This window comes from Canis lupus, chromosome 1 (assembly GCF_011100685.1).
Source record: "Canis lupus familiaris isolate Mischka breed German Shepherd chromosome 1, alternate assembly UU_Cfam_GSD_1.0, whole genome shotgun sequence".
In the NCBI taxonomy this organism is placed as follows: Eukaryota; Metazoa; Chordata; class Mammalia; order Carnivora; family Canidae; genus Canis; species Canis lupus.
This window is the reverse complement of record NC_049222.1, coordinates 107,093,374-107,112,255: the sequence shown is the minus strand read 5'-3', so window position 1 is coordinate 107,112,255 and position 18,882 is coordinate 107,093,374. Positions and strand designations below refer to the sequence as shown.

Here is an 18,882-nt window from a genome sequence, read left to right as displayed (position 1 = left end):
CCCAACATGGGGTTTGATCTCATGATCCTGAGATCATGACCTGAGCAAACCAAGAATCCAATGCTTGACTGGCTGAGCCACCCAGGTGTCCCACGGTTACCTTTTCATAGTCTCCTTTTGACAAAAGAGAAGACAGGGGTCCAGGGAGGTGGGGTGTCCACCCTACAACTCACTCCAGTTGACAAGGAGATGATGGAACCCGGGTCTGACTCCAAAACCAGCCCATGATCCGTTTTTAGAGAGACAGGCAGGCACTTCTGTGAAACTTTCCCGACCATCTCTGGGAAGGTGGTTGCCAGTGGGAAACCCAGAGAGGAGAGCACTGGGACCAGTCCAAGCAGCTCCCTGGCTTCCTGTCTTCACCAGTGCAGGCACCATGAATGCCACTCAGAAAGTTTGAGCAGGACTCCGCATCACCAACCCCACGCCCCCCTCTTTCCTTCCCCTGCAGGCCTGGGCTTGCTAGCAATCGGCTGGTCTGAAGTCACCAGCAAAAGCTAACTGCCAACTTCTCAGGTGTCAGATTCACCCGGGTGCTTGGCACGGATGTGAGTTCCTAAGCCAACTGTCAGAGGCCATTTTAAAGGCCATTGAGGGGACTGAAGGTCTGGGCTGGATCTGAGCTGACATTAAGGAATGATCATTCAGTTTGTTAGGTGATGATGCCATTGTGGGTCTGTAAGGAGAGGTCCTTGTTTATTTGTCTTTTGGGAGGGCTGCTGTCCCCTAGGAAACTCCTATAACTGCCAGAGCCCTGGGCTGTCTGCGACCACCCAGTCCCCCTATCCCCAACCCCAGGCTGGCAGAACCAGACATCTCTGAGCCCAGCCCTTCTCACTGCCCAGCCAGGGAAACTGAGGCTCAAGAGGTCAACCAGCTTATCTAGGGTCACACAGCAAACCCCTACATCCAGGATGTATCCCCCATTAGCTAACTCTTTGCCCTTTATCTGTTAATATATTGATTTATTCAACCCGTGATGGGGTCAATTTGTGGGCCAGGCCTCTGCAGGTACTAGGTAAAGTTCACCATGACCAAGATAGAACAAGCCCCTGATCTGTGGAATGCTGAGACCCAGAAGCATCAAATCACACAAATGGATTAAAGTTGAGCCCATGGAAGGGTGACCGGTGGAAGGTGCATGGAGCAGTGACCACGTGTCATGGGGCTCCAGCGCAGTCTGGGGAGGGTCAGGGCAGCCCCTGGAGGAGGTGGCCCTTGCCTGAGCACCGACAGTCTTGCAGGAACTAACCAGACATAGATGGTGGTGGCGGCAAGAAGAGTGTTGGAGGAGCTATTGGAATAAGCAAGGGGACCCTAAGGCCAGAGGGACTGGGAGTGTCAGGGACATGGTGCCCAAGATCCTGATGAGGGCTTAAATTGAATCCTAGAAGCAGCAGGGATCACAGGATGAATTCTTCCCTGGGAACAGGCAAGCTCAAGTTCATTCATGAAAACATTTATAGAGCACCTAGTGTATGCAGAGCACATGGGTAGGAGATAAGTAAGGAACATATACTTTCCACAAGGAGTTATGATCTCAGTGGAAATGGAGAAAAATTAATATCTGTTGCACATCCTGCCTTGCCCTGCAAAGTATACCAAAACTTGGTTTTGGATTTGGTTTTGTTGTGGTTTTTTTGTTTGTTTGTTTGTTTTACTTTTTATTATTATTGAATGGTATGTCAGTTTCAGGTATATAACATATAGATTTGACAGTTCTGTCCATTAGTTAGTGTTCATCCCAAGTGTAGTCACCATCTGCCTTTTTTTTCCTTTGAGATAGAATCTACATACTGAAAAATTCACCATTGGAAAGTGCACAGTGTGGCAGCGTGTGGCGTGTGCACAATCACTGTACTGCAATCATACTAATTCTAGACATCAAGTCCTTTCTTTTAAAAAAAAATTTTTATTCATATGAGAGACAGCATAAGAACAAGAGCATGAACACGAACAGGGGTGGGGGCACAGGGAGGGGGAGAATCAAGACTCCCCACTGAGCAGAGAGCCAAAGTGGGGCTCAATGCCAGGACCCTGGGATCCTGACCTGAGCTGAAGGCAGACGCTTAACTGACTGAGCCACCCAGGCACCCCATGCTAAGTCCTTTCTTAACAGCCTTTTTTTTTTTTGGTTTATATCTGACACTTCAACAGATAGGAGGGGACACCTGGGCGGCTCAGTCAGTCAAGCACCTGCCTTTGGCTCAGGTCAGGGTCCTGGAGTCCTGGGATGGAATCCTGCATCAGACTCCCGAAGGGAAGCCAGCTTCTCCCTCTGCCTGTGTCTCTGCCTTTCTCTCTGAGTAGGCATGAGTGTCTCTCATGAATAAATAAATAAAATATTTTTTAAAAGATGTATGGAACTCAGAAAGAATATAATCACTAAGGTGTCCTGGGCTCTCAAGAAGCCACCTCTGTCTGCGGTTTCCTGTGTGTCCTTCAGAGCAAGGCCTCTTGAAGCCATCAGGCCAGTGACCCTTCTTCTGTTTTCAGGGTTTGTTCAAAAACCCTTTGTATTTGGAATAATTTCAGACTTACAGGAAAGTTGCAAAAAAGGTACAAACCATCGCTACTCTCTTCTTGAAGATTCCCCAGGTGCTAAAGTCTTGCCACATTTGTTTCTCCTTGTCTGTCTTCCTAATTATTTGTTCTGAGCAGTTTGAGAACAAAGGGTGTGGATGAGCGTGCAGCCACACCCCAGCAGGCTTTACACCAAGGGCAGGTGACGGTCTGGTGAGGCGGAAGGAAGAAGCCGGAGGCGGGGACAGAGGCACAGGTGTACTGGGGGGACTTCCATGTAGGAAGTCCAGGGGCAGCCTCCTGGGCAAAGCTGGGATCCACATGCAGCTCTTCTAGTAGCAACGAGGTAGCAGCTCTCTGCAGCCTGCTCCTCCTTGCATGGCTGGCCTTCCCAGGAATTCAAGGCCCGCCATTTGGGCACTCTTTGTCACAAAGGAGACGCTCTGGGTTGGCCACCTCTGCGCCCCTGACCTTGAACATCAAACAACACGCTCTTCTATGTATTCTACTTGATGGGCATATAGAGAGCTCTCTATATTCTCAAGACAGCAATTGACAAAATCAGTCTTAGGGGCAGAGTTGGTTCCTTCTAGAGGCTCCAAGGGAGAATCCGTTTTCTGGCTTCGAAGCACATCACTCTAACCCCTGCTCACGTGGCCTTCTCCCTTGGCCTCGCTCTTATAAGGACCCTGCCATTAGAGCCCACCTGGGTGATCCAGAATTAATCTCCCATCTCAGAATTCTTAATTTAATCACATTCATGAAGTCCATTTTGCCCTGCCAGGTAACATTTGCAGGTTCCAGAAATTTGGATGTGGACTTCTCTGCAGGAGGCTGGAGGGGGGAGGCACTGTTCAGCTACCACCCTGTTGAATCTGTCAGTGCATCTTTTTAAAAAGATTTTATTTATTTATTTATGAGAGACACAGAGAGAGAGGCAGAGACATAGGCAGAGGGAGAAGCAGGCTCCCTGTAGGGAGCCTGATGTAGGACTTGATCCCAGGACCCCAGGATCACGCCCTGAGCCAAAGGCAGACGCTTAATCACTGAGCCACCCAGATACCCCTGTGTATTTGTTTTTTTAGGTAGGTTCCATGCCCAGCATGGAGCCCAACACAGGGCTTGAACTCACAGCTGTGAGATCAAGACCTGAGCCGAAATCAAGAGCTGGAGGCTCAACCAATTGAGCCACCCAAGGCCCCTCTGTCAGTGCATATTCTTAAAGAGCGTTCTCTTTGCAAAAGCACAGGATGGTACCATTATCAGGAGCTGAGCACTGGCTTTTTTAGTACTGTTATTTATTTCACCAACCATATTCTCCCAGTAATGACCTTTATAGCACAAAAATGTCTTTTTACAGACTGTATTCCAGTTTTCCTAACAATGTCCTTTACAGCAAAAAAGATTTTGTAAGTGACGCACACATGTGCTCGCACATTTCCCCAGGCCAGGATCACACGCATACCCAGCACATTTTCTTCTCCGTCTGTCTGGAACTATTCTTTCTTTATCATTCGTGACCTTGACACTTTTGTAGATTACAGACCAGTTGTTTTGTCTCAACTCTGGGTGTGTTTCCTTGCGGTTAGATTCAGGTTACACATTTTTGGCAGGAGGATAGGTCCTCGTCCCTCCCCCTCCTCCACCCCTTTTTCCTAAGTAAGCAGTGTAGAAGCATAGACACCAAAAAATGTTCCCAGAGCCTAAACATCTATTTCCAGGGGCTTTCTGCAAGTGAATGCCCGTCTAACCAGTACCTGGAAACCCCCTTGTGCCCCTTCCCATCACCTGAACCGCCTTTCTTGAATGTGATCATTAATCTGGCATCTAAGAGCATAGAGTTGTTTCACTTTTCCTTGAATTTGGTACAGACTCATACAGCACATGTGCTTTCATGTCTGGCTTCATTCACTCCACCCTGTGGCTGTGAAATTTGCCCACGTTCAGGGAGTGGCCAAGAGGGGCTTCCAGGAAGCTGGCTTCCTGGGTGCATCCCCTTCATAAAAACTCATCAAGCCTAATGGGCATGAGTTGTGCACTTTTCTGTATGTGTGTTATACATATGTGTTTACATTAGAATTTTCTGCCAGAAGAGGGAAGAAAAGAGAAGCATTAAGGATATAGACCCTGGGGTCAGACTGTCTAGGTTTGCATCTTGGCTCTGCTGCTGCTGAGCTGAATGGTCTTGGGCAAGTAGGTTTCCCGAATGTGCCTTGATTTCCCCATCTGTGAGGGGGTTTTATTCCATTCCCCACCTATAAAATGTTATTGTAGGATCTGCCCCCCGAGTTGTTACGAAGGTTTAATGACTTCATTTGTAAGTGTTTGGAACAGGACCTGGAATGGAGTTGAGCAAAAATAAAATCAGTGTCCATTTGAACCTGTAAGTTGTGAGAATTGTTCTGGAATTTGTGGTTGATGGGGTAGCTGGGCATTTGCTCTCATCTGTAGGGTCACCATGAAAACAGCAGATACAGACCCCACCAAGGAAGGCATGTTATATGGTCCACTCCAATGCCATGTGCCACTTTGCTGTCGGAGATGACAGAGTTCTGAGATGATGCCCAAATCTTGATAAAATTCCAAACAAAACCAACCACAGTCTTTCCTCAGATTTTACAGTAGCTACCCTCCTGTGTATTTTTCTAAAGATTTTATTTATTTATTTATTTATTTATTTATTTATTTATTTATTTATTTGAGAGAGAGAGAGAGATTGAGCAGGGGGAGGGAGAGAATCCCAAGCAGACTCTGTGCTGAGTGTGAGCCCTATGCAGGGCTCAGCCTCATGACCCTGAGATCATGACCTGAGCTGAAACCAAGAGTTGGAGGCTTAACCAACTGAGCCACCTAAGCGCCCCCGCCGCAAAATCCACTCTGTATGAAAACCAAACACAAAGCACTTGTGTTTATACATGAAACAGTTGGGATTCAACTCAGATAATTACAGACCATTATTTCACGGACACAGATGTCCAGTGGGATGTTTAGGAGTCAGATGGGGTGTGGGCAGTTCTTTGTGGTGTGGAGGGGCGTCTTCATCTGGGTCCCCACTTAGACCCTGTGATACCCAGAAACGCCGCACAAATTGCCCCATGGCTTCCATGTTTATGCCAGCCAACCCCAGGAGTTCCTGAGATGTCTCTAAGGGCAGCTCTGTCCATTCTCCATCAGCTCTCTGAAAGCTCTGTGCTGACAAGCACTTAGAATCCATCCTCTTTTGCGGTTTCTGCATTTGCGACTTAGCTACTCGCTAGGTTTATCCGGAAACACCCAAACCAGTACTCCTGGTGCTTTTGTGATCATCATGTCATTCACATGGGGTGTGGAAAATTTGAATTGTCCAGCGCACATGAAGCTAAGGTTCACCAAAGTGGTGCTCTGCTTCCTGTCTCAGCTCAGTCCGTAACCCGGTATCCTTTTTGCCTGCCACTGAGTGCCACATTTTTCATATTTTTGTGCTTTTCTTGTTGATGGCTTCACTGTCTAAACCCCGCCCCCTCAAAGCACTGTGCTTAGTGCTGGCTAGCATCCCTAAGTGCAAGAAGGTTGTAGTGTGCCTAGAGATTACTTAAAAATAAAATCTTAAAAAAAGGAATCTTTTCATATTGCCAAAGACCTTCTTCATTCATCTCCACACGTCCCTTTAAACCTTATGTGCATTGCTTTATAAAACGGACACAAGCAGACACCAAATTGTGCTAAAAACAAACCTTGAATACAAAATACAGAATTTATCCATCTATTTTTATGTTTTAAGACCTGCCCAGTGTCACAGATGGATTTTAAGCGGAGGTGCAGTGGTGTAATTTGACATAGAGTTGGGGGGTTTTCTTAGAGGTTTTATTTATTTGAGAGAGAGAGAGAACACATGCAAGTGGGGGGAGGGGCAGAGAAAGAGGAGACTCTCAAGTGGACTCCACACTGAGGGTGGAACCCAGTGCAGGGCTTGATCCTATGACCCTGAGATCATGACCTGAGCCAAAACCAAGAGTTGGTCGCTTAACCGACTGAGCCACCCAGGTACCCCTGATGTAGGGTTTTTAAGCTAGATTTCTAAAGGGCTATTTAGGACCACGCATCAGGGTCCGGAGCCCCATGCCATTGCTCTCTCTGCCCCTTAGCCATGCTGCGGATGGTCTCTGCCGTTCTCCAGTTTGGCAACATCGTCCTGAAGAGAGAACGGAATAAGGATCAAGCCTCCATGCCTGACAACACAGGTATTCCATCTGGCCCACAGCCCACCTGCCTGACCCTGTGTTCCCCGTTCCCCTGGACAGAGCATCCCCCTCAGCACTCCCTACTCCCCAGCTGGGCATGCCTCCAAGCTGTGCTAATCCTTTACCAAAGTGTCACTTCCCACTCTTTTCCTGATTCTAAAAGGTGTCATCTCTGCCACAGGTTTGAACAATACCAGCATGCTAGAGATCCCTGGTCATCTTGGCCCCTCTGAGAAAATCACCATTAGCATTGGGCTTATCTCCCCTTGGCCTCTCTATTCTGCATATATATACTTTTTTTTTTTTTTTGAAAGCAGAATTATAGTTGCTACTCCTTTTATTCTCAAACTGGAAATAGCTCTGCTTTATTATCATAAAATAATGCAAACTGAATGGGGGAAATATCTGGCAATACAAAGAAGTATAAAAGCAAGAAAATGACCCACAGTTATACTCCTGAGAGGTAATTACTGTAACATTTTGAGGGTAGTTCTCTCTGGGCTTTATTCTCTGTCCATATCAATGTGGAAATAATTGTCACAGACGTGGGATCACGCTTTCACACCCTTTCCCCCTCAAGACAGCAAGGGCTTTTGTCCTGATTATAAAACCCTTTGGGCTCATTTTCAAAAGCTATATAACCACAGAAAATATGAGAAAAGGGGCCCCTCTCACCATGCTGTTGATCAGAGTATCATCTGTGGCGCTTGGGGAGCTCTGTTCACACTCCCAGCAGGTGTGCTGTGCACACTCATTTATTCATCCAATCCATGAAGTTGGCATCAGACCTTGTAGACTGTTTTAAAATTTGCTTTTTTCCCTTAGTGCACTGAGGGTAACTTTTCAAAGTTATTAACTCCAGCGCTACTGGGGTTTCTTCCTCTAGGGTCTGTGGGTAGAACCCTATGTCAGCAGAATTAATATCCTGGGAAGTCCTGTATGTTTCATTCTTTGCATTTGCAAACAGTAATTGGAGACGCAGTCCATGGGCTTCACCAGCTGCCAGAGGACACAACAGAGGCTTTCGAATCCTACAGAAAACCATCCTGTGACTGGCAGCATAGTGCCCCACTGCACATTCCTGCTGTTTTTCAAGGCCACTTATAGTTCTCAAATACTTTCCATATAAGGCAGAGTCACCATAGAAGAATTGAAAACTGCAATTGCACCCAAAGGAAAAAAAAAAAGAGGAGAAATGTAAATGCTCATCACCTCACCTCTCAGAAATAATCTCTGTTTATTTATTTTGGTGTTTCTTCTTCTAAATGTTTTCTCTTCCTTTCAATTTTCTGCTGGAGCTGAGCATTTATAGTTTCCGTCTTCCCATTACGAAAGTGACAAGCAGAAAAACGTTTCATAATCACCATTTTTTAAAATGCATTTTTCCCCCTACCAAAAAAATAAGGAAGAACAAGTCGTTTTAACATATTTATTTGGGGTTTGGTCTCTTACTCTAATAGCTTTTCCCCCAATATTTTATTAGGAAATTCGTAAACACACAGAAAAGTTGAAAGAATTTTATTGTAAACATCCAACCAGCCATCACCTAGATTCTGCCCCTGACATTTTACTATCTTTGCTTTTTTTTTTTATCTTTGCTTTATTGCATATCTTTCCATGCACTCTTTGTCCACCCTCTTGTCTCGTGCATTTCAAAGTTGCACATTTCCATGCATTTCAAAGCGTATACACGAGTCGTTCACATGTACATGCTTTGGCTTGTGTATGCATATCATTTACTGGTGTCTATTATTTGCTTACAGTTCTTTCTTTGATTTGAAGTGAAACATACCAGTCGTGAAATGCATACATCCTAAATGTACCATTTAATGAGTGTTAATAACTTTCAGTGACTGTGGAACACTTATGCAAATGGAGGATCCCTGACTCTATAACCAATCCCTAGTTGCTGGGCATTCAGGTTTTTTCATTTTCCTCCATCATACACAAGGCTGTGATGAACATCGTCCTGGTCCAGTGTATGATCACCTCTGGGATTATTTATCCCATCTTGGAATCCCAGAGAGAGAAGCCAGAGGACGTACACACTTATAGAACCTGTAATGCGTCTGGTGGGAGAGGTGGGGCCCCTCGTCTGTTCCACCAGCAGTGGGGGCTGCCCCCTCCCCTGTGCTCAGTGCCCCCTGCTGCTTCCCGGAGCTGATCAGACTCTTAACCCTCAGCTGCACAGAAGCTCTGCCGCCTCCTGGGAGTAGGGGTGACGGACTTCTCCCGAGCCCTGCTCACCCCCCGCATCAAAGTTGGCCGAGACTACGTGCAGAAAGCACAGACCAAGGAACAGGTAGGTGGGACGGGGGCAGGCAGGGTGCAGGGAGAGCCAGGCGCCAGGATCTGAGCCTGTAAGCAGCGTATGCTGGTTTTTCTCTCACTCAACAAACCGTTGCTGATTGTTCGCTCCATTACCAGGTCTGGTTCTGATGCTAGGAATAAAAGTCATAATGGAAACAGAGACCATACCTTCATGGAGCTCAGGCCAAAACAGGAAACAGATCATAAAAGAAGATACATAAACAGTGAGGCCTTCTAGGAAGAAGAGGGTTCGTGTGGTCAGGAAAGTCCTCTATGAGGAGGTGATATTTGAGTTAGACATAGATGGTTCAAAGCAGAGGGAAGAGTATGAGTGAGGGCCCTGGGGCCAGAACAGGTTTGGCAAATGGAGAATATCAAAGAGGTCAGTGAGGCTAGAGAGTAGAGGGGAGGATGCAAAAGGATGCAGAGAAGTCAGAAAGGACAGATCACGCAGGGCCTTAGGGGCTACAGTAAGGAGGTGAGTTTTATTCAGAGTGCAGCAGGAGACCAGTGAGGGTTTAAGCCAGGGAGCAACTTGATTCAGTTTGCCTTTTATAAAGATTCCCTTGTCTATTGCATGGAGAACTGGATCCAGGGGGTACAGGGCTGGGCGGGGTGGTGGGTAGGGAGACATAAGGAGGCTGCTGTCGTAGTCAGGCATGTGATGATGATGGTGGGAGTGGGGAGAAGTGAACCCATGCTAGAGATTTTCCGAAGCCAGCTTTCGGGCAGAGGCCTCTGCCTGGCCCCAGGCTGGGCAATCCAACAAAGTACTAGGATAAAGAAGACACAGTGGGGGGATATGAGAGCCAGGTTCCACTCACAGTGGAGGTACTGTTGTTAGGATCCCTTTTACAAATGAAGGAACATGTTTGTTCACATGCCTGAGGCCACAGAGCTTCCAAGGGGCAGAGCCAGGATACAAATTCATGTTGTCAGGCTCCACAGTTCACTTTCTTAACTGTTAGGCTGTCGAAATTGGTCCAAGGGATGGGGGATGATTAATGAACTAATGTGCCCCCAAGCGATTCACACGCTGCCTGGCACATGGTAGGGCTCTGTACTGGTTGGCGTCATCATTAATGTCATCATTCTTGATGAACTGTGATGCCTCCCCCCCACACACACCGGTGTCTCCTTGCAGGGGTGGGGGTGGGGGTAGGTCAGGCTGGGGATGTGGGGACAGGGCCGGGCCCTCACTACGTGTCCTCACCATGTGCCCCGTGCCACAGGCTGACTTTGCACTGGAGGCCCTGGCCAAGGCCACCTATGAGCGCCTCTTCCGCTGGCTGGTCCTGCGCCTCAACCGGGCCCTGGACCGCAGTCCCCGCCAGGGCGCCTCTTTCCTGGGGATCCTGGACATCGCTGGCTTTGAGATCTTCCAGGTCTGTACTTGGTGCCAGGCTGGGGCTGGGAGGGCCCTGTCTCCTTCCCTCTGGTCTCTATCCCCCACCCCACTCCATCTCTGTCCCTTCTCTCACCTGTTCCCTCATCCCCTGCAGCTCAACTCCTTCGAGCAGCTCTGCATCAACTACACCAACGAGAAGCTGCAGCAGCTCTTCAACCACACCATGTTCATCCTGGAGCAGGAGGAGTACCAGCGCGAGGGCATCCCCTGGACCTTCCTCGACTTTGGCCTCGACCTACAGCCCTGCATTGACCTCATTGAGCGGCCGGTGAGCCTGAGGGTCCCTCCCGCCTCCACCGGCCTTGAGACCTCGGTCAGGCTCCTGCCCAGCTGGGCCTCTGGCCTCCAAATCAGTTCATGACAGCGTCTGCTTCACAGATGCATGGCTGCTACATGGTTAGGCCCGAGGAATGTGCCTGCCACAGGGGTTGGCTTGAACCAAAGCTCTAATCAACGGCCATAAATGTGACTACTGTTCTCATGTTTGGTTGTTATGTCTGTGTGTCTCTTACAAGAGCTACAAGTGAGCAGCAACCTAAGTGTCCAGTATGTGGGGATCTGATGTGCTCTTCCCCTCTTGTCGATGGTTAGGCTAACCCCCCTGGGCTCCTGGCCCTGCTGGACGAGGAGTGCTGGTTCCCAAAGGCCACGGACAAGTCCTTTGTAGAGAAGGTGGCCCAGGAGCAAGGAAGCCATCCCAAGTTTCAGCGGCCGAGGAACCTGCGGGACCAGGCTGACTTCAGCGTCCTGCACTATGCGGGCAAGGTAGGGGGCTGGCTGGCTGTGGGACATGAAGGCAGGGGTGGAGACCCTTTGGCTACAGTTGAGGGGAGAGTGGAGAGGGGACACAGGAGCCACCTGATGTCCGCTGGGACAAGACACTGGCAGGGGCCGGGAAAGCCCAAGGAGGACTGAGGACTCTGTCTAATGAAGTCAGCAGAAGCTTCCTTACAGAAGGGATATTTACAGTAGGCTTGGAGGGGTGGATAGGAGTTCACTGGGAGAAGAATTATGTGCATTACATTCACTCATTCAGCAAAGATATGCCTTTTGTGTGCTCAGCACAGGGCTGAGCACAGCTGGGGCCCTGTGCTGAACGTGGTTTTCGTCCTCACAAAGTTCTTGATCTGAGAGAGGGACAAACACAGGCCATTGGGATATAAGGCTGGAAGGGCAGCTAAGGGCAGCATCAAAGCCCGGAGGAGCAAGGCCAGGGGAGATTTCACAGAGGAGAGTAATGCTTGACCTGGAACTTAAATCAAGGGTTGCACACATTTTCTGTAAACAGTTTCAGCTTTATGGGCCAGTGTCTGCCGCAGCTTCTCACTTCTGCCATTGTAGCATGAGAGACACCCCAGGGAATACATAAATGGATACATTAGGGCGCCTGGGTGGCTCAGTCAGCTAAGTGTCTGCCTTCGGCACAGGTCGTGATCTCAGGGTCCTGGGATTGAGTCCCATGTTGGGCTCCCTGCTCAGAGGAGAGTCTGCTTCTACTTCTCCCTCTGCCCCTCCCCCCATGAGTGCTCGCTCTCATAAATAAATAAAATCTTTTTTAAAAAGTGGATATGTAAATGAAGGCTGTATTCCAACAAAACTTTATTTACAAAATAGTGGCAGGCAGGATTTGGCTCGTGGGCCATCGTTTGCTGATGCCTGGCCTAAGTGATGAGTAACATCCAGTGAAGGATGGGTGAAGGATGCGAAGGGCTGTCCTGGCAGAAGGAACAGCATACAGAGGCTGGGAGGCAGGAAACCCGTGTGCTCTGTGTCTAGCGCTCCCTTCCTCTTCCACACATCATCTAACACTCACCGTGGGCCCAGCCCGGTGCTGTGAGTCAGACTCGAGCCCTGGCCTCAGGGAGCCATTGTCCGGTGAGGGGGGCACGTGTGTGGGGGATTGTGCCCATCAAGACTGTGACTCTGGGAGACTCAGAGCAAAGCCCTGAATACTCGGAAGGAGCCAGCCATGTGAAAAATCCACCATGAGGGAATCAGGCAGCAGGAATGGCAGGGGTAAAACTGTGAGGTAGAAATGAGCTTGCATATTTGAGGAACAGTGAGGAGGCCAGTGTGGCTGGAATAGAATGGATAAGGAAGAAGTGGTGGACGAGGTCCTGGAGGTGGGCAGTGGACAGAGAAGGAAACTAAAGGGAGAGGGGCCAGGTGCCTGGGTGGCTTAGTTGGTGGAGCATCTGCCTTCATCTCAGGGTCCTGGGATCGAGCCCCATTTTGGGCTCTCTGCTCAGCGGGGAGTCTGCTTGTCTCTCCCCCTCTGTGTTCTTTGTCTCTCTCTTGCTCACTCACTCTTGCTCTCAAATAAATAAAATCTTTAAAAATATATTTATTTATTTATTTATTCATGAGAGACACAGGAAGAGAGACAGAGACATGGGCAGAGAGAGAAGCAGGCTCCCTGTGGGGAGCCTGATGCTGGACTCAATCCCAGAACCACGAGATCATGACCTGAGCCAAAGGCAAATGGTCAACTGCTGGGCCACCCAGGCATCCCTCAAATATATAAAATCTTAAAAAGAAAAAAAGGGGGGAGGGGAGGGGACCATGCTGGTAGAGGTGCAGTTCTGGGTATAGATGCAAAGTGGCATCGATGCTCTCATCTGTGGTGAGCCCTGGAGCTGGCTGGCTGGGAGCTTCTGGGAGGTTCCTTGGGAAATTGGGAGACCTGGTGAAGCTGCAGGCTCACCACCTTCCTCTGCCCAACTTCACCCAGGTCGACTACAAGGCCAATGAGTGGCTGATGAAAAACATGGACCCTCTGAATGACAACGTGGCAGCCCTGCTTCACATGAGCACAGACAAGCTGACGGCAGAGATCTGGAAAGATGGTGAGGTCCAGCTTCCCCCTGTCCCTGGAGCTCTGTGCATCCCCTTTCCCAGCCCACAGTGTGAACACCTTTGTTCTAGAGGCTAAGTTCTGAATATAAGTTGTCTGCTCAGATGCAGAACTGATGTAGGCAGGCCAGATGGTCTCCTGATAGTGTTTCTAATCAGTGATTGGTTGGTTACTATCTTAAGCCAGCACCATACTCATGATAAAACATACTTCTTAATCAGAAACGAGAGGGTTCCCATGATCACCACTGCTGGGAAACAGGGTTTTGGCAATACTAGCCTCTGCAATCAGACTGGAAAAAGAAATAACTACATGAATATTATAAAGAAAGAGAAAAAGTTATTCATTGTAGATGTCATATGGTCCCTAAGAAAGAAGAAATCAAGAGATTTGAATGAAAAAGAATTAATCACAAGAGAACTCAGCAGTCTGGTGTTTTTACAGATTAGTCAGTGTTGCAGCTTTGCTTTCTTTGTTCTCATAAAGTTCTCATCAGGGACCCAGGGAAGAAGAAAAGAACAACAGACGGAGGAGATGTAATCTGGGAGAGCTTTCCTGCCCCATGGCCATCAGTCTTTTTGGAATGGTATTTCTGGGAGGCATAGGCAGAAAAGCCAAATGTCTCTGGAGTGACACCTTGTAGCTTTCCAAGCCTTGTCTGTTAATCCCCATCCTTAGAGGAGAAACTGTTTTAACAACCAGTAGAACTAGCATCTTGGTTTGTCCCGATTCAAGACTTCCAGACTCTGTCAGTTTGCCTTAGCCTTTTTTTGAAGTGAAAAGTGTAGTTGTAAGTGTGTCCCATGCAATTAGACAGGAGAACAAAATAAGCAAGATGCGTGGTTCCCAAATGAACTCACAGAACAGAAGGGTGTGAAGTGCCTTGATACTAGTGAGCTGGTTTTAGACAGATTTGAGTTTGTGTCTTACATGATTTACACCTGAGGGATTGACAAGCAGTGTTTGACGTTCAGTAACAGAACTAGATTCTGCTATGAGAATCATCTCCTCAGCCCAAAAATCCACCCCCAGCAACACACACATAGTTCTTCAAAATCTGTGTCCCCTTCATGGACACATCATGCCCCCTACCCTTACTGGGATCCTTCACATGCCCCATCTCATATGTGCCTGGCTGCCTAGGGGTTCCAAGAGACAAGTGGAAGCTGGGAGGCCTCTCAAGTCCTGGACTCGAACCTGGCACAGTGTTATGTCCTGCATGATTCTCCTGAACAAAGCAAGTTACAGCAGCCCAGATTCAAGGAGCTGCAAGTCCTTGAGGGTAGGACAGGAATGGGGGTGTCTTTTACGTATTAATCTCTATGACAGTCCCAAGCCCAGAGTTGGGTGCCCAGCATCTAGGTAATCCAAGGGGAAAGGCAGATGAGACAAGCTTCTTCTCAAGAGGCAAATGCAACAAACTAGGTAGGAGTATTGTGTTAATCCTGGAGCTTCCTGGCAGCCAGGGCAAAAAGGGATACCTAGTAAAACAGATTCAATCTCTAGGGAGAGAGATCCCCACCCACCCCGGCATTAAATTTTCACAAAGAACACTTATCTTTTCCATCAACTTTTACGCCTTTTGTAGGTAGACACAAAGGTGAACGGGATAGTCTCCCTGGCTTTAGAAGTTCATGGCCAAAAATGAAGTTTTCCCTCCTGCTCTGCCTTGTGCTATTGACTAATAACGCTCTCCTCTTTTTTTTTTTTCTGCCACCATCTCTCCCTTCATGCCTCCCCCCTTCTCCTTCTGCTCCCTTTGCATCTCCCACCCCCATCTCTGCCTCTCCCCTCATCTGTCCTCACCCCCCAGAACACGGGGGCTTCCAGCAGTTCTCTTTCCTTGGCTCCCTCCCACCATCACCCCCAGGATCTTCAGGGAGGCACGGCTCTGCCATTTCTCCAACAGGGGGTGGGTGTTGCTGTGCACCGACGGGTGAGATTTGCCGGATAAGGAGGGTGGGCCTGTTGGACCAGATACCGAACACCTGTCCCCTCTCCTCCATATGGAGGACTGTTGCCCCGCTTCTCCTTCCCTGTCGCCTCCCTCAGCAGTTTCCAGACTCTTGGTAGCAGCACACGCCTTCTAACTAAACTGCATGTGAAAGGACAAGCAACTGTGGCAATACCAGCTGGCGTTTACTGAGCACTTACTATGTGCCGCACACTGTGCAAAAGCCCATTTATGATTACTAACACTTGGAATCCTTTGAACAACCCAGTGAGTCAGGTGTTAGTGCTACTACCCCCATTATACAGACAAGGAGATTTAAGCACAGAGAGGTTACAGGGCTGCCTGAGGTCACACAGCTAGTTAGGGACAGAGCTGGGATTTGAACCCAGGACACCAGGTCCCAGAGCCTCTGCTCTTATCTGTGCTGTAAGAACTTAATTATCATTTTGATAATAGCTGGGAGCATGGTGGTAAGAGGGAGCATTGAATGTGGGAAGGAAGAGGCCAAGTGCGAGTCCTTACTGAATACCAGGCCCTGCCCTAAATGAGGATTATCTGTTGGCTCCGATGACCCTTGCTATTGAGGATCCCAGGACATAAGAGTCTACCCCTGCTCCACGTTCCTGAGAAAGCTGGCAGGTTTAAAACAGAATTGAGGTGAAGGAGTGGGTATTTCTCACTTGCTGGAATGACATCATCAAATGACAATATCAGACCTTGCTGGAAAAATGGTTCTTAGTGGATGCAGTCTCTGTCTTTTAAATACTGCACATAGGGGCTCAGTGGTTGAGTGTCTGCCTTTGACTCAGGGCATGATCCTGGGGTCTTGGGATCGAGTCCCGCATCGGGCTCCCCACAGGGAGCCTGCTTCTCCCTCTGCCTATGTCTCGGTCTGTCTCTCTTTGTGTGTGTCTCTCGTGAACAAATAAAATCTTTAAAAAATAGTAAAGCAATACTGCACACAAAAGGCAGGCTTTATTACATTTTTACTGGGATACTGTTTTAAGTTCCTAAAAATGCAACCGTGTTGTGTTCATTATCCCTGCTGCCCAATCTGTGCCTGTAAAGTGGGAATGATTCTTCTAGGCTTGTAAGTGAGCAGATGTATGTAAAGTGCTTTGAGCAGTGCCCGGCAGAGAGGAAGTGCTAGGTAAGCATATGCTGTCATCATCAGCATTTGTCCATAAGGAACGTGGAGATCATGTCCTTGAGAAGACAAGCAGTCACAGGCCAGGGTTCCAGAGGACTCACACTCCCCGGGTTCAAATCTTAGATGTGTAGTTTCTAAGCTGTGTGGCCTCAGGCACAGTCTTTCACCTTTCTGAGCCTCCTTTCTAAGTTTACACATCAGTCCAATGGGGCTGACAACACCTACCTTAATCAGTGTTTCATATGTAAAGTGCCAGGTCCTATAAATGATAAGACCCTTGAACTTTGACCAACCTAGTCTACTTACATCTGACCCCTGACCCTCTTCTTTCTCTACCTCTGTTTCCTCTGGCTGTAGTGGAGGGGATCGTGGGGCTGGAGCAGGTGAGCAGCCTTGGAGATGGCCCTCCGGGTGGCCGCCCCCGCCGGGGCATGTTCCGAACAGTAGGACAGCTCTACAAGGAGTCACTGAGCCGTCTCATGGCCACACTCAGCAACACCAACCCCAGCTTCGTTCGCTGTATCGTCCCCAACCATGAGAAGAGGGTAAGTGACCAGCCTGGGGAGGGAGGCATCTCTGGCAGTGGGGAAAACCCTGGCCACTAAACTTGGCTGGAGACAGGCTCGCCTCTGACTGGCTGGGTGATCTTGAGCAAGTTGCTTTCCCACCCAGGCTCAGTGCTCTGTTAAGAAAATTCATTCATTCACGGGACTTAAATTTTATTGAGCACCTACTAAGGGCCAGGTATTGGGGATACTTTGGAGAGAAAAGCACAGCCAACTCCTAGTCTCATAGTCAAATGGGGAACACAGACATTCAACTGACCACCCACAATGAGTGGGTGATTTTGTTGGGGTGGTAAGTATTACCTAAGGTTTAGTCTGGTCTGTGAAGTCAGGGAAGCCTCCCTGGAGGAGGTGGTGATTGAGCTCTGAAGGATAATGGTATGAAAGGTACAGAGGATGGAATGAAGGCTGTTGGGGCTAGAGGTGTCAAGTAGGGGTGGAGAGACCTTGCCTGGCTTCCCAGGCCACCAGAAGCTTTCCTTTTTAGGAAAATCAGAGTGGGCCCTGTAGAGAAGGGTCAACAAGGGTGGAAAATGAGAATGCAAAATAAGGTGCCTGAGGCGTATCTTGTCCCCAGGAAACAGGAACTGTGGTTACTGGGTGGGTGGATCTGTATGAGTGAAAGAGATGTCTGCAGATACCATATTTTATCAAATCTAAGACACATTTATTTCTCCCACTTTAGTATCTCTGAAGTTGGGGGCATGGCTTACAATCAATGGCCTGTCAGAGGTTAATTGATAGGAACTTTTCTTTCTTTCTTTTTTTTTTTTTTTAAGATTTTATTTATTTATTCATGAGAGACAGAGAGAGAGAGAGAGAGAGAGAGAGAGAGAGTGTGTCAGAGGGAGAAGCAGGCTCCATGCAGTGAGCCCGATGTGGGACTCGATCCTGGGGCCCCAGGATCACGCCCTGGACTGAAGGTGGCGCTAAACCACTGAGCCACCTGGGCTGCCTGGAACTTTTCTTTCTTATGGTATATAAAGTAACAGCATGTTTTGCAACTGATGGGGGCTTATATTTGATGAAATAACAAGATTCACTCATTTTTCCAAGGAGCCCTGGTTCTTTTTAGTGAATGGTGCTTAGAGTCTAAAATCTGACAAGTGTATATACATGCATGCACACGTGCATACACATGTCTTCAAGTATGTATACACACACGTTTTTTTTCTTAAGTCATCTCTATGCTCAACGTGGGGCTGGAACTCACGATCCCAAGATCAAGAGTCACGTGCTCCTCCGACTGAGCCAGCCAGGTACCCCTGTATACACACGTTTATATCTCTATTTATTTCTCTAAGTATCCTTGCATATTGAAAACTATGAGTTCACACCAATGCGCCAAGTTCTGTCTCAGCGTCACAGAGTTCATCGTAACTTTCTCCTCCTGCAAATTCGTAACTCTTTTTGTGTGTGTATGACAGTGAGAAACCTGTATCCTACAAAATACTACACATTTGGGACACCTGGGTGGCTCAGCAGCTGAGCGCCTGCCTTTGGCTCAGGGAGTGATCCCAGGGTCCTGGGATCAAGTCCCATATCGCTCCCTGAGAGGAGCCTACTTCTCCCTCTGCCTCCTCTCTCTCTGTGTATCTCTCATGAATAAATAAATAAAATATTTTTTAAAAAGTGAAAATAACTTAAAATAAATACTACACATGTTTGTGTTTTCTCAGTCTCCTTTAATGTAATCCATCTCCTGGCCCTCCTGGGCGTCTCCCCCACTCAAGCTTGCCCAGTATTTTATCAACAAATGGAATGACAGGAGGAAGAAAGAAAACAAAACATTAATGAGAGACCATCTTATATATTATTTCCAACTTACAGCTCTCCAGCTATTTCTTTGGGGCTGTTTTGATTATGAGACAGTCAACTGAGATGGCTTAAGCAAAAA

The 18,882-nt window shown here is 48.1% G+C and overlaps 1 protein-coding gene across 7 annotated transcripts in view; it reads left to right on the top strand.

Moving 5' to 3' along the window:
* The window catches only part of MYH14 (myosin heavy chain 14), a 101,897-nt gene that overhangs the window by 37,515 nt on the left and 45,500 nt on the right, over positions 1-18,882 (top strand). For 5 of the 7 annotated variants that reach the window (XM_038528106.1, XM_038528105.1, XM_038528108.1 and 2 more), the window contains 8 exons: positions 6,648-6,743; positions 8,927-9,045; positions 10,286-10,438; positions 10,556-10,729; positions 11,053-11,226; positions 13,193-13,307; positions 15,129-15,227; positions 16,777-16,964. In XM_038528106.1, coding sequence (XP_038384034.1) covers positions 6,648-6,743; positions 8,927-9,045; positions 10,286-10,438; positions 10,556-10,729; positions 11,053-11,226; positions 13,193-13,307; positions 15,129-15,227; positions 16,777-16,964 — 1,118 coding nt within the window. The remainder of the gene's footprint in view (positions 1-6,647; positions 6,744-8,926; positions 9,046-10,285; positions 10,439-10,555; positions 10,730-11,052; positions 11,227-13,192; positions 13,308-15,128; positions 15,228-16,776; positions 16,965-18,882) is intronic. The other 2 variants (XM_038528111.1, XM_038528110.1) reach the window with 1 other exon arrangement.